The sequence below is a fragment of the Takifugu rubripes genome, chromosome 5 (assembly GCF_901000725.2).
Source record: "Takifugu rubripes chromosome 5, fTakRub1.2, whole genome shotgun sequence".
NCBI classification, from domain to species: Eukaryota; Metazoa; Chordata; class Actinopteri; order Tetraodontiformes; family Tetraodontidae; genus Takifugu; species Takifugu rubripes.
The window spans coordinates 9,555,979-9,567,360 of record NC_042289.1 but is presented as its reverse complement, the minus strand read 5'-3'; the positions used below and the strand labels follow the sequence as shown (position 1 = coordinate 9,567,360).

Sequence of the window (11,382 nt, the reverse complement as noted above, 5' to 3'; positions counted from 1 at the left end):
GATTACTTTTGCCCTTGAACTGGGTGTGATGACAGGAGGACATTGAAGCCCCCGCCATGATATGGTGCTCCAAATAAAGTCATGCACAATTGTCACAAACACAGACACTATGGATGCCCAGAGGAGGATTTAGAAGACACTTTATTGTATTTTACACTGACGGAGAAAGAGAGAGAGAGGTTATTTTAGGATATCTGGTATTAAAGGAGTTCAATTTGAGCTTCCTGCATCATTTCAAAGAAAAAGGCAAACAGAATAACATTAAATATAAAATAATTACAAGAAGCAAAGTCAAATCACGGGGATTGGGGTTGTCGCATTTTTTTGTGTGTGTGTGGGGGGGGGGGGGGTTCTGGGATTATTCAGCGCCTAGACATAACCTTTGACCTGTGAGGCGGGTGCTCTACGAGGACTACTTTCTCCACTGCTAAAGGTGGGAGAACCTGTCAAGCCAGGGGGACTCGACCCGGCATAGAGGAGAGAGCCCCCGATGAGGAGCAGGGCCGACGCCCCCCAACCGATGTAGAGGGCAGGGCCAAGCTCTCGCTTGTGCGGGGCCGCCACATGTGGATCATAGAAATCCCTAATGATGGAGTGGGCTGTCCAGCACACGGGCACGAGGTAGAGGAACCCAGCGATGGCAAAAAGGGCCCCAGAGATGCGGGCGAGACGGGCCTTGACGCTGTTGACGCCGATGCATTTAGTGCACTTGACTCCGAGGACCCCGAGGGCCAAAGCCATACCGCACATCAAGATGGAGAGCACGGTGAGGCCCCGGGCAGCCTGCATGTCGCTGGGCAGAGCCAGCATGCTGTCGTACACTTTACACTGGATCTGACCGGTGCTCTGCACGATGCAGTTCATCCAGAGGCCTTCCCAGATGATCTGAGCCGTAACGATGTTGTTTCCGATGAAAGCGGTGACTCGCCACAGGGGGATGGCGCAGACTACTGCCCCACACACCCAGCCCACAATGGACATGATCAGACCCAGCAACTGCATGCCTGTAGTCGCCATGGTGACAGCTTTTAATGAGACGGAGTTTGTTTGTTTTTTTGTTTGTAGCAGATCCCACAAAGAGCTTCACTGGAAAAAGAGTGTCTTCTCAAAAATGGGCCGTCAGTCTTTGGTCAGGCGGCGTTCCGGAGTTCAGCTTGTGGTGGACAGTTGATCCCTGACTTAAACAAACACATAAAGAAAAAAACAGATCAGTTTGAGATGAGTTCTGAAGAAAAGATGCATTACAAACATTTACAGCTTGTTCATTTCTTTACACTGAGCATCCCTGTTCCGGAGGAGACAACTGGAGCGTATAGTTAACATAAATATTTGGTAGCAGACTAAGAGGCCCATGTTTACAGAATTCCAACCAGAACGCAGAGAGAATAGCAGCCTTTGACACGGCCGTAGGTGTCGAGCTGCGCCGTGCCCAGGGAGTGGATTATCTCAGAAAAACATGAGGCGAGCCGGAACACAAGCATCTTTCATGTAGGCCCATAGAGTGGGCCAGAGGGTCTGTGGCATCCATTTAGCACAGCTATCCCCAATTTAGCCTCCCCACGTCAAAAACCGAAAATGTCTTGATGGATACAAAAAATCCTGCAAATCTTCCAACGGGACCTCTGTGGACGCCAATTAAAAGTTCCCCAAAGGTGAAAGAGGCCCCAACCTGTATACACAATGTTAATTTGCAAGTGATTATTGTTAACACTTTACACGCCTGCCGGTACACTACAAGAGCAACGGATCTGAATCTGACATCTAGATCTTTTACTATACTTACCTTGATCAGGAAATCACAGCTCTTTCCTGGATCCTCAGCTCAGTGCCGTGGCTGTTCTGGGTCTGGATCAGCTGGAGTTACCAAGGATGAGTCCACTGGAAGGCCTGAGAGCAGGTGAGCCGGTAAGGCGAACCGAGGAGTAGGGAGCGGATCAGCTTCCTCAACCGGGGGCCGTGACTGAAGACGGGTCTTCCCTCCGAGACGCCGGGCTGTGCTGCAGTGGGCAGGAGCGTGGCCCCTTGTGTCGGTGTGTGAATGAGTGAATGTGTTTGAGTATCTCCCAGTGCCTGGTGTGCGAACACAATGGCCTGCTGTTTCCCTGCGCCCTCCCTCCCGATGCTCCTCAGCGTCTGTCCAGGCCCAGTGGACCCTTGTGTCCATCCAGCTCACCCAGGCTTTTCATGCTCTTTTTGCCCAACGTTGACTCGCTCGTTCATTTATGAGAGCTCTTCTCTTTCACCCTTCTCCCGCCTTTTCAATCTGTTCTTGGCTTTAACTGAAGTTGCTTGAGTGCACATAGTCGGCCTGTCGCTCATTGTCCTGACAGGGAAAATGTCTCAACGATTTGGAATGAAATTACATTAGTAACAAAGAAGTAAACACGGCGAGCTGTCTTGATATAAAATAGAATATTTAGATGCTACAGAAGCTTGAACAGATGACTAGTGGTGCTGCGTTTCTGCCACCGTGCAGGCGGCCTGGACTGAAAAATGGAACCAGCCTGTCGGTAAACGTGTCCGTGAAGGTGTAGATATGAACTCCCGATTCTGCGCAGTAGAAGGACACCCGTCCCTCTGTGTGGTCCAGGAATATGCCCACCTTCTTTGGTCGGGGCTCCACAGCTAACGGGGTGGCAGGAGAGGTGTTGGCGATGTACTGGCCCCCCGTCCTGAGGCTCAAAGTCCAGAATCCATTAGCGGGGCAGACCGTGAACTTCCCCTTTCTGTTTATAGCCTGTCTGACCACACCCAAGTTCCACTCGACCTTCTCCCCGACCTCCACCTCCCAGTAGCACCTCCCACCGCTGAAGCTTTCTTTGGCCAGCACGTTGGCAACACGGTCGAAGCGCTTCGGGTTGTCTGGAACCTCCCGGAGCTTGTCTGTGTGTCTCACCTCCTTCCTGTCATCTGAGACAAACAGGAAGGGGTGGGCCGTCTTTGCACTCAGGTTAACGTCAACTGGGAAGAGAGGTTGACAAAATCATCCTTGATCCACGTGAGTTCATTCATTGCGAGGTAAAAAAGTCTCACCTGTGTATTTCTCTAGTCTCTTGAGCTCTGCCAGGAAATAAAAAGACATTAACGTCATTGATGCTGGATGAATAAATGGTAAATGTTGTTTTACCCACCAGATTTGGAGAGTCTGTTGACTTCCATCTTGATCTTTTCCCATACGCCTGATAGCGTTCGCCTGGTGACCCCGACACATGGGTCGGTTTCCAGGGCAACCTTGGTCCAGTCTTTCATCTGGGTGATGCACAGAGGGGGAGTCATGTGCTGCAAGACAGGAGACCAGTATAAATCACTACCACCGCCGCTGCCGGACTGGTCCGCGGCAGATTAACGACCTCACCACAGCGACTTCCTTCGTGTCTTCGCTTCGATCGATGGTGACGAGAATCTCGGGACCCGGATCAGCGGTCCCCGTCCGCAGCTCCTGGACCTCGTGTTCCAGTTCTTCCACCAGCGTTTTCATCCTTCTCTCCTCCTCTTTCTGTCTCTCTTCAATCGCCGCAACAACGGCCTTGTGACTCTTCTCCATCGCATGGACGAGGGCGGAGAAAACTTTCTGGCTCTCTCGCACCTCCTTGAGGTACGAGATCTGATTGGACAGCACCGGGCATCGTTATTTAAGGATATGCAAAGTTTTTAAAGATGTTCATCGCACCTTTTGGAGCTCGAGGGAATGTTTTAACCGCTCAATCTTCTGCAGCCGTTCCTGGATCATTTGTTCGATGTCTATAATCTGCGACAACATGAAATATACAATATAATTGATTTTCTGGTGATGTGGCCCACAGACAAATGCAGGGACGGACCGTTTCATCATCTGGTGGCTTCTGCGGTCGCGTGTTCCTGTATTTATTGGAGACGTCTGCTAGGATATGGTTGACGCAGAGGTCCGGCTTGTCTGGAAACACTCTCTTGCAGTTGGGGCAGTACTTGGACTGGTGTCGTGTCCAGTAGCGGCAGAGACAGGACAGACAATAGCTGTGTCCACAAGGTATGGTCGCCGGGTTGGTGAAGATGTCCTTACACAGAGAGCACAGGAAGTGCTTCTCATCCAGCAGGCTTAGCGTAGAGGCCATACTCTGAAAACAAAATGCTCATTTCACTTTGTACTCTTTATTTGAGTCTTGTTTTGGAACTCATGGAGACTTTTAAAACGTCCAACAAACCAAGATGTGTTTATACTGCATGCGAAATGGCAACACATTTGTTTTATTGGTTTATATCCTACGCATTGATTCACGACACCGAAGAACATTTGAAACTGAAATGATGAAAATGAATAATATATTTCGTCTTTAATCAATTATGTACCTGCAGCTACAAAAGCAGCAATTATTTTTTTCTCAGCCATGCAGCACTCTCGGTGACATCATACTCTTGAGTAAAACAGCATTCTTTTCATAACATTGAATGACATTCATTACAATGTTTTTAACTACACTGAAATACAAATTCAGCCCACATAACAACAGCCCATAATAAAGCCTGGCCTGCAGATGATGCACACTCAGTGGTCAGATACTCAGTTACCCAACATGTTCTTTGTATTCAGATGTTCTTTGTGTACAGAAACTATCAAGTGTAGGATGTGTAGTAAAGAATGTAGTCAAACGGGTAGCAGCCAAATCATTTTTTGCATCATCGGGTAACTATAATGCAGAAATCACAACAATCAGCTTCTGAAATCCAGATTGTTTTTAATGGGATTTGCGGGCTCTGCCTTGATTCATCTGTACTCTGACCTGGGAAACACTCAGATTACGTAACACATTCATCAATGATCCACGGCTCTGACTGTTGAATAAGCGTGCTCTGTTCAATGTAAGAGGAAACACAGATTCTTTTTAGAACAATGTGGAGTCTCACCTGTCTGGATCAACGCTGTCGCCGGTCCACACTGCTGCCTTTCACGGTTTTAGGCAATAGTATATGATACGACAAGCTAACCGACACTAGGGATCGCAGCACAGGTGCACTAAGGTGTGGGTTGTCCAAGAAATGGGCAGAGCTTGAGTCACTGGTATTTACACGTGAGGCTCCACCCTGAATGTTATCTGAGCTGAACTTCAACACAACAGGAAATGTTTGACAGGTCTTTATTTAAAGAACACTTTTCCACTGATCACCGTTTGTTACCTTAAGTAACACTTTTTTAAATCCAGTTTTTTAATGATAGCTACACGTCGTTAGAGCCTCTCATCCAGGGCCATCATGGTCGAGGGGTGGCGAAGAAACGATTGATGAAGATGGCGTTAAAGTTGAGTCTGGCCGGAGGAGCTACTCTGTTCTCCATGTGCTTGATGGCTACCTGAGCTGTTCCTCCTGCCGATCCACCTACAGCCCCACCAATTATCCCATACAGAACCATCCCACCTGGCCCCTCTATGGATCCAAACAGTGCCCCCACTACAGCTCCTGCAACCAAACCTGTCCCCAGTCCCCTGGCCAGGGAGGTCCTCAGCCATCCGTTGTCCACCTCTGCCTTGGCTCTTATCTCTGCCCCGACAGTGTTGGTGTAGGCATCCTTGTGTTGATACAGGTCTTCAGGGATGTATTGCTTCTCCATCTCGGTCCAAGCCTTTTTGATCTCCGCTGCCTTCTGCTTGCGCAGCTTCTTCTCTTCCTTCCTCACACTGTCCTCGGCCTTCTGGAAAGTGTGGTTGCTGAAATAACCTCCTCCCAAAGACGCCACCATCCGCTCTATCTTCTGCAGCAGCTCTTGGTCTTGGCTGCGATCCCTCCAGTTTTTGCTGAAAAGGTGGAAGCACCCGCCGTACTTCTCAATCAGCTCTTTTAGGTGCCATTCGGTCTTCCGCACCCTGTTCTCCAGAGCAGCTACCTCCACATTTCCTTCATAGCCCAGAAGAACCATGCAGTGCCTCATACAGTGCTGACCAAAACGTTTCCTCATCAGTTTGGGAGCTCTCATTTCATTCAGAGAGATTGCCTCTATGTCAAAGGCAACAAGGAATGCATGGGGACCAGGGATACATAAACATTTAGACCTTCTTAACTCCATCTTCCTTTTGGGTTGAGATATATCTTTATCATAGAGGTTCGGTCCGTTGATAACAACCACTCGTTTGCCAGCCAGCTCTCCAGTATTCTTCCTGCTAACAGAAATACTGTGGATATCTTTAGCAAAAACCTCCCTCCCGAGGATGACGTTGGTCAGAATAAACTGTGTGGGTCCTCTGCTGCCAACCACCATGAGTCTTAATTCTTGAGATCCTGAGAAAAGTCAAAGCAAACACGTTTGTATTACTCCAAATGGACTTTCTCTTATTGGCCATTGTTTTGCACTCAGTCTTTAGCATGAAATGGCTTCAAAATAAAATCCTTTTGTTATTAGTTCCAATGTTTCCACTTAAAATCACTCACCCTTCTTCCTTTTATCCATTTTGCTGGTTTACGGCACAGATTTGTTCCTTGGATTTGGAATAGCGTCAATCTTCCCAGCTTCTCTCGGGTCTGAACTCATCACCATACTGCTCTTTGTATTTGATGATGACAGTGCCCACTGTCACTATAATCAACCCCCCCCCCCCCCCCCCCCCCCCACACACACACACACACACCACAACCACCACCACCATTCCCAGCATCAAATTTGATATGAAGTGGAAATTGTCCCCGGGCTTTAAGCTGGGAACAAATACGGTCCCTGAGATTCAGAGGGAGATCATTTGATCAGTTATTAAATACATCTGCGTCCTTTTCTAATTTAATTGCTTTATTTAATTACATACATACAGACAGCCATTATCAACTCTTTTCATACAGTTATGGCAAGAGCTGGCAGATAATTATTCACAAATAAAAATTGAGTCATACTTTTTAATCAAGAATGAAAGCAAAAATTGCCTTGCATTTCAACAATGTTCAGTAATACAGCTATGAAACCTTCACAGTGCTGATTTTTGTTTGAACTGCTAAGGTCAGCAGCAATTCTAAAAGGTGACCCTACAACATTATGTCACTGTCACTTGACCAGACTGTTATTTATTTATTTCCTGGGAAAATCAATAGCTCATTAAATTGGTTTGGCTGGGACAAATGCATACATTTAAAAATTGCCTAATCATTGTCTACAGTAATTACAAAGCTGCTGTAATGTATAAAATGCAATTCAAAATGTCAAAAAGAGCATATTCTCAGATTTTCACGAATCAAAATTATTGATTCGTGAAAATCTGTACATATATAACAGACAGATACACAACAAAACTTTTTTTTTTTTTTACCAATATTTAATTACATTAAGCATGTAAGAAGCTGGTAAAGATCATATTTATTTATATCCAGTGAGCAGCAACAGCAAATGAAGTGTGCAAAATTAACTGCTAAAGAGAACTCGAAATGACCGTCCATTGTTATATACTAATAACGGTGAAACAGCGCCGCCGTGTGGCCAACCTCAGAAACATCACGTGATATTATGTTATTCTGACGTCACCGCAACGCGGAAGAGCGCTGACCCGACGTCAGCTGCGTCCTTGTAAGGGTTGGCGTTAACAACGGGACCGTGTGCTCACGTGGACGATCTCAGAGCACCCGCTATTAAATTTCAGTCAGTCAGACGGGCTCTGCAACCAGAATGCTAAAACGAACATTGCAGTCAGCCAGACGTGTTCTCTCTCCGGGCCTGCGCTTTCTCTCTCACGCGGATGGGATCGAAGACCGCTCACGTCTCACCGATCACGCCTCCCTCTACGTGCACGTGAGCCGCCACCGTCAATTTTTTACGTCCCGCACTCCTCTGCCAAAGCAAAACCGTGCACCGAATAAATTGAATTTGCATTTTCAATCTAATACAAGAAGACACGTCGTGCCTAGAAAGTTTATATCAGGGTGACCTCCCTTTTCTCCGCAGTGGCCTTACTGCCTCCGGAGATGCACCTACTGCAACTTCAATAAGTACATATCCAGAGAGAACAACGAGCCCGTGATGGCCGAGTGCCTTCAGAGGGAGGCTGCCAGCCTGCTGAAGCTCAGCCAGGTATCCCGGTATGGTCACTGGTTACAACTACGATGCAGGTGCCATCTTCCACTCTTCTGCAGCTTATTGTTGTTTTCTCCACGCAGCATCACCTCTGTATTTTTTGGAGGCGGCACGCCGAGCCTGGCTCATCCCTCAACCATCGCCGCGCTGCTGGAAACCCTTTGCAGGCACGCGAGTCTCGCGGGTGACGCAGAGGTCACGCTGGAGGTGAACCCTACACCTGTGGGGACGTCCAAGCTGGAGGACTACCGTCGAGCTGGTGTAAACCGATTTTCTATCGGTGTCCAGGTGAAAATACGCAGAGTGTAATGTTTAGAAGAAGGACGGCCCATTGATTCATGTGATTTTTCTTAAAACATTTCAGTCCCTCCAGGATGACGATTTAAAAGTTCTGGGACGAGACCACACCTCACTTCAGGCTTTGCAAACCCTTGAGAGGGCCAGGAGCCTCTGCCCCGGCAGGGTGTCGGTGGACGTCATGTTCGGGCGGCCCGGACAGAGCGTTGAATCCTGGGAGAAGGAGCTATCCCAGCTGTTGAGAGTGTGTGACGACCACGTGTCTCTGTACCAGCTGACCTTAGAGCGAGGCACCCAGCTGTTCAGACAGGTGGAGCGAGGGGAGGCGACCCTGCCTGCCGAAGGAGCGACGGCAGAGATGTATCGGCGCGCCAGGGCCATTCTGCACCAGCGCGGCTTTCTGCAGTACGAGGTTTCAAACTTTGCACGAAACGTAAGCAGGAGAGACGGTTCAATCCATACATCGGCCCCCGCGCGAGCGCACACACACACACACACACACACACACACACACACACACACACACCCAGGCGGATGACGTTTGATGTTGTGTTCTGCAGAAGGCCGTCAGTCATCACAATATGAGCTACTGGCAGGGAAGACAGTACATCGGTGTTGGTCCAGGTGAGGTCAGAGGTCAATAAAATGGCACTATTGCCCCGGTGGATTACGTGAGCTTTTTTTTCCCCCCCCCCGAGACAGGCGCACATGGCCGATTTGTTGTCGCGGGCCAGGGAGGTGATGTCCGTGAGGCCAGGACTCAGACTCTGGAGCCTAATGTGTGGATCTGGGAAGTACAGCAGAGGGGACACGGGACACGGAGGCGGATTAAACTGGACCATCTCGAGCTGTGAGCTCTTACACTTACAGGCCGTGGTGTTGCCCGCAATCATGACTCCATGTGATTGTCACAGACGGAGCTTCTATTTCTACCACGTGAAATGTAGCAAACACACATTGGGCAGGTCCGGCCGTGGGATGTAACATGATGTGAGGGACCCGGTGTCAGAGATCACCAGACATGTGTGCGTTCTTGTTCTTGTGAAGCTCCGTTATCGCCCACTGTGTGAGTGTGTGTGTGTGTGTGTGTGTGTGTGTGTGTGTGTGTGTGTGTGTGTGTGTGTGTGTGTGTGTGTGTGTGTGTGTGTGTGTGTGTGTGTGTGCGCGCGTGCGCCCCGCTGCTATTAACCATGTGGCTATGCTCTGATGGAAAACGTTTGTTCCACAGATTGGAGGAGGTGCTGGTGATGGGAATGAGGATGACAGAGGGCATTAGTCACAAGGTGAAACCATACTCCGAGAAAGTGATGATAATATCCAGGAGTCAGAGGTAAAGACGGGGAATCAAAGCGTTAGTGTTTATTTTCTGCAGCACTGGGCGCTGTTTAGCCCACAGCTGGGGCTGCGTGACGTGTTTGGCACGTCCCTCGACGTGCAAGACTTCCTAAAGAGCAGGAGACTCATTCTTGATCACAGGTGACTCACCATTATGTTATTACGTAATCCACCTTGGACTATGAAACGCGTGGGATTGCGTTAAATTAACTCTAATAATTGGCAGCTTTAGTTGCAGCCTGTTTATTTGTGTCTGACCCTCTGTTATTTCCTCCCGTCAGAGGTCTGCGCTGCTCCTGGGAGGGTCTGGCCTTACTGGACAGCATGCTGCCCGCGTTGCTGGTAGAGCTGGAGGGACGAGTCCGAGTCTCTGGGCACGCTAGAGGACAAACCACTCCCGCCGCCACGTCACCGCGCCAGCGCTAATAATACCAGAGAGCGTTCAGGTGCTTTCAGGCAATCAGTCCTTTCCCCACATAAACAGTAATTATCCTCCCGCTGCCCAGGGAACGGATTTAAATTATTTGGAAACACGCAGGTAAATGTGAGTGCATAAATAAGCAGCCGCCATGCCCTCGCTGAATGGATGCACGATTCTGTCCATCCTGTCTCCTCTGACGAGGTTCCTCTGGTGTTGGACAAACCTCATTTGTCTCAGGAGGAATGTCCTCACTGAAGTTACAGCTCGCGGCAGCAGCGGCCGCGCCGGAGCAACAGTGTTTATTGCTTCATTACAATTTCTCCGTGCGATAGCTCGGTTTCGTACCTTATATTCATTTGTGTTAATTATGTTTTAGTCGTGCAGATCGTGAGAAGCCTGCAGCCATCCGTACTGGAGACGGGAAATGTGATGAAAAGTCTTTTGAAGCTTTCCGTGTACCAGGCCAGCAGTCATCTGGTATGGTTGCTGCCTCGGACTGGTTATTTTTAAGACTGTTTTATTTCGTAACAGCACCACGCAGGGTAACACGCAGGGTTTTCCAGCCTGCTTACCGGTACCTTTGGGAGAGAGTTATATCAGAATAATACAGCCCTCATTCCACAGTGATCACGATGCTTTCAGTGTAGCAGATGGAGCTTGTTCAGTTGTTGAAATTCTTCTGTTTCTATGACAGAAATGCGTCTGAAAGTGACAATAAGAGGGCTGAAGGACACATTTGCCCTTATTTCCATCCCAGAAGAACTCAAATGAAATAGCAGCTGTGTAACCATCCAAGGCCGTGATGAATAGAAAAGCTCTTACAAATGTTCTTTCTTGACGGGGAGGATGATTTGGAGTCTGCGGATATAAATGGAAATTCTGCTCAACATCAGGGCGCTGAGGCTCATCTGAGCTCTCTCCATGGTGCTGATTTCAGAGTTCAGCGTGTCCCTTCCTCTCGCCCACCTCCTGCTATTCAATAAATGGCTCCGGCCTATTTCTTTCTGATAAATATTGTGGTGATTCATGAGTGTAAATTGCTGGCAGTGACTGAATGAGCGGGCTTTGTCACACATCGGCCCTCACTTACGCTCGGTGTCGTGGGAGGTTGACGACTCTGAGCAACCTCATGTTTGACAGTTGCAAGTCATTTAATGGCTGCTGCTGACTCATCGCCTCCCTCACACTAATATTATTTTTATATCATAACTTCAGATCATGTGGACCAGTTCATGGGTCTAATAGACATGTGTGACCCATTCAGTAGGATATGTGTAAAGAAGAAAGGACAGAAAGAGCACTGGAGATTAAG

General features: G+C 48.4%; 4 protein-coding genes across 8 annotated transcripts; 1 reads left to right on the top strand and 3 right to left on the bottom strand.

Moving 5' to 3' along the window:
* Positions 1 to 123: 123 nt before the first annotated feature.
* On the bottom strand, positions 124 to 1,161 carry cldnk (claudin k). The gene has a single exon (XM_003964700.3). The coding sequence runs from the start codon at positions 1,015 to 1,017 to the stop codon at positions 370 to 372; it is 648 nt and encodes a 215-aa protein (XP_003964749.1). The 5' UTR covers positions 1,018 to 1,161; the 3' UTR covers positions 124 to 369.
* On the bottom strand, positions 1,051 to 5,028 carry btr02 (bloodthirsty-related gene family, member 2). The gene is made up of 8 exons (XM_011604040.2): positions 4,882 to 5,028; positions 3,822 to 4,094; positions 3,671 to 3,748; positions 3,356 to 3,604; positions 3,132 to 3,279; positions 3,034 to 3,060; positions 1,784 to 2,961; positions 1,051 to 1,178 (listed from the first exon to the last, which is right to left on the bottom strand). Exons 2-7 carry the CDS (start codon positions 4,089 to 4,091, stop codon positions 2,417 to 2,419), a joined length of 1,317 nt encoding a protein of 438 aa, XP_011602342.2. The 5' UTR covers positions 4,092 to 4,094; positions 4,882 to 5,028; the 3' UTR covers positions 1,051 to 1,178; positions 1,784 to 2,416.
* Positions 5,029 to 5,191: 163 nt separating this feature from the next.
* LOC105416466 (GTPase IMAP family member 6) lies at positions 5,192 to 6,518 on the bottom strand. Its single transcript, XM_011604070.2, has 2 exons — positions 6,397 to 6,518; positions 5,192 to 6,246 (listed from the first exon to the last, which is right to left on the bottom strand). The coding sequence occupies exons 1-2, from the start codon at positions 6,413 to 6,415 to the stop codon at positions 5,225 to 5,227; spliced, it is 1,041 nt and encodes a 346-aa protein (XP_011602372.1). The 5' UTR covers positions 6,416 to 6,518; the 3' UTR covers positions 5,192 to 5,224.
* A 930-nt stretch (positions 6,519 to 7,448) lies between these two features.
* On the top strand, positions 7,449 to 11,082 carry rsad1 (radical S-adenosyl methionine domain containing 1). 5 transcript variants are annotated; one of them, XR_003888594.1, is made up of 11 exons: positions 7,449 to 7,735; positions 7,889 to 8,022; positions 8,101 to 8,305; positions 8,382 to 8,747; positions 8,875 to 8,938; positions 9,017 to 9,164; positions 9,543 to 9,597; positions 9,687 to 9,790; positions 9,931 to 10,095; positions 10,447 to 10,547; positions 10,765 to 11,082. XR_003888594.1 is itself a non-coding variant. In XM_029836881.1 (10 exons), exons 1-9 carry the CDS (start codon positions 7,613 to 7,615, stop codon positions 10,073 to 10,075), a joined length of 1,344 nt encoding a protein of 447 aa, XP_029692741.1. In that variant the 5' UTR covers positions 7,449 to 7,612; the 3' UTR covers positions 10,076 to 10,095; positions 10,447 to 11,082. The 5 variants fall into 5 exon arrangements, 3 of the variants coding, with proteins under 3 accessions (XP_029692741.1, XP_029692742.1, XP_003964747.1); XM_029836881.1 differs by having other exon boundaries at positions 10,447 to 11,082; XR_964558.2 differs by having other exon boundaries at positions 7,450 to 7,735; positions 9,931 to 10,547.
* The last annotated feature ends 300 nt before the right edge of the window (positions 11,083 to 11,382 follow it).

Coding starts and splice junctions, on each gene's coding strand:
- cldnk (XM_003964700.3), bottom strand. CDS start 1,017: ATGGCGACTACAGGCATGCAGTTGCTGGGTCTGATCATGTCCATTGTG.
- btr02 (XM_011604040.2), bottom strand. CDS start 4,091: ATGGCCTCTACGCTAAGCCTGCTGGATGAGAAGCACTTCCTGTGCTCT. Junction 3,605..3,670: donor ATTCCCTCGAGCTCCAAAAG/GTGCGATGAACA, acceptor CTGTCCAATCAG/ATCTCGTACCTCAAGGAGGT. Junction 2,962..3,033: donor GAGACTAGAGAAATACACAG/GTGAGACTTTTT, acceptor CTCTCTTCCCAG/TTGACGTTAACCTGAGTGCA.
- rsad1 (XM_029836881.1), top strand. CDS start 7,613: ATGCTAAAACGAACATTGCAGTCAGCCAGACGTGTTCTCTCTCCGGGC. Junction 8,306..8,381: donor GATTTTCTATCGGTGTCCAG/GTGAAAATACGC, acceptor AAAACATTTCAG/TCCCTCCAGGATGACGATTT. Junction 9,165..9,542: donor AAACTGGACCATCTCGAGCT/GTGAGCTCTTAC, acceptor TTTGTTCCACAG/ATTGGAGGAGGTGCTGGTGA.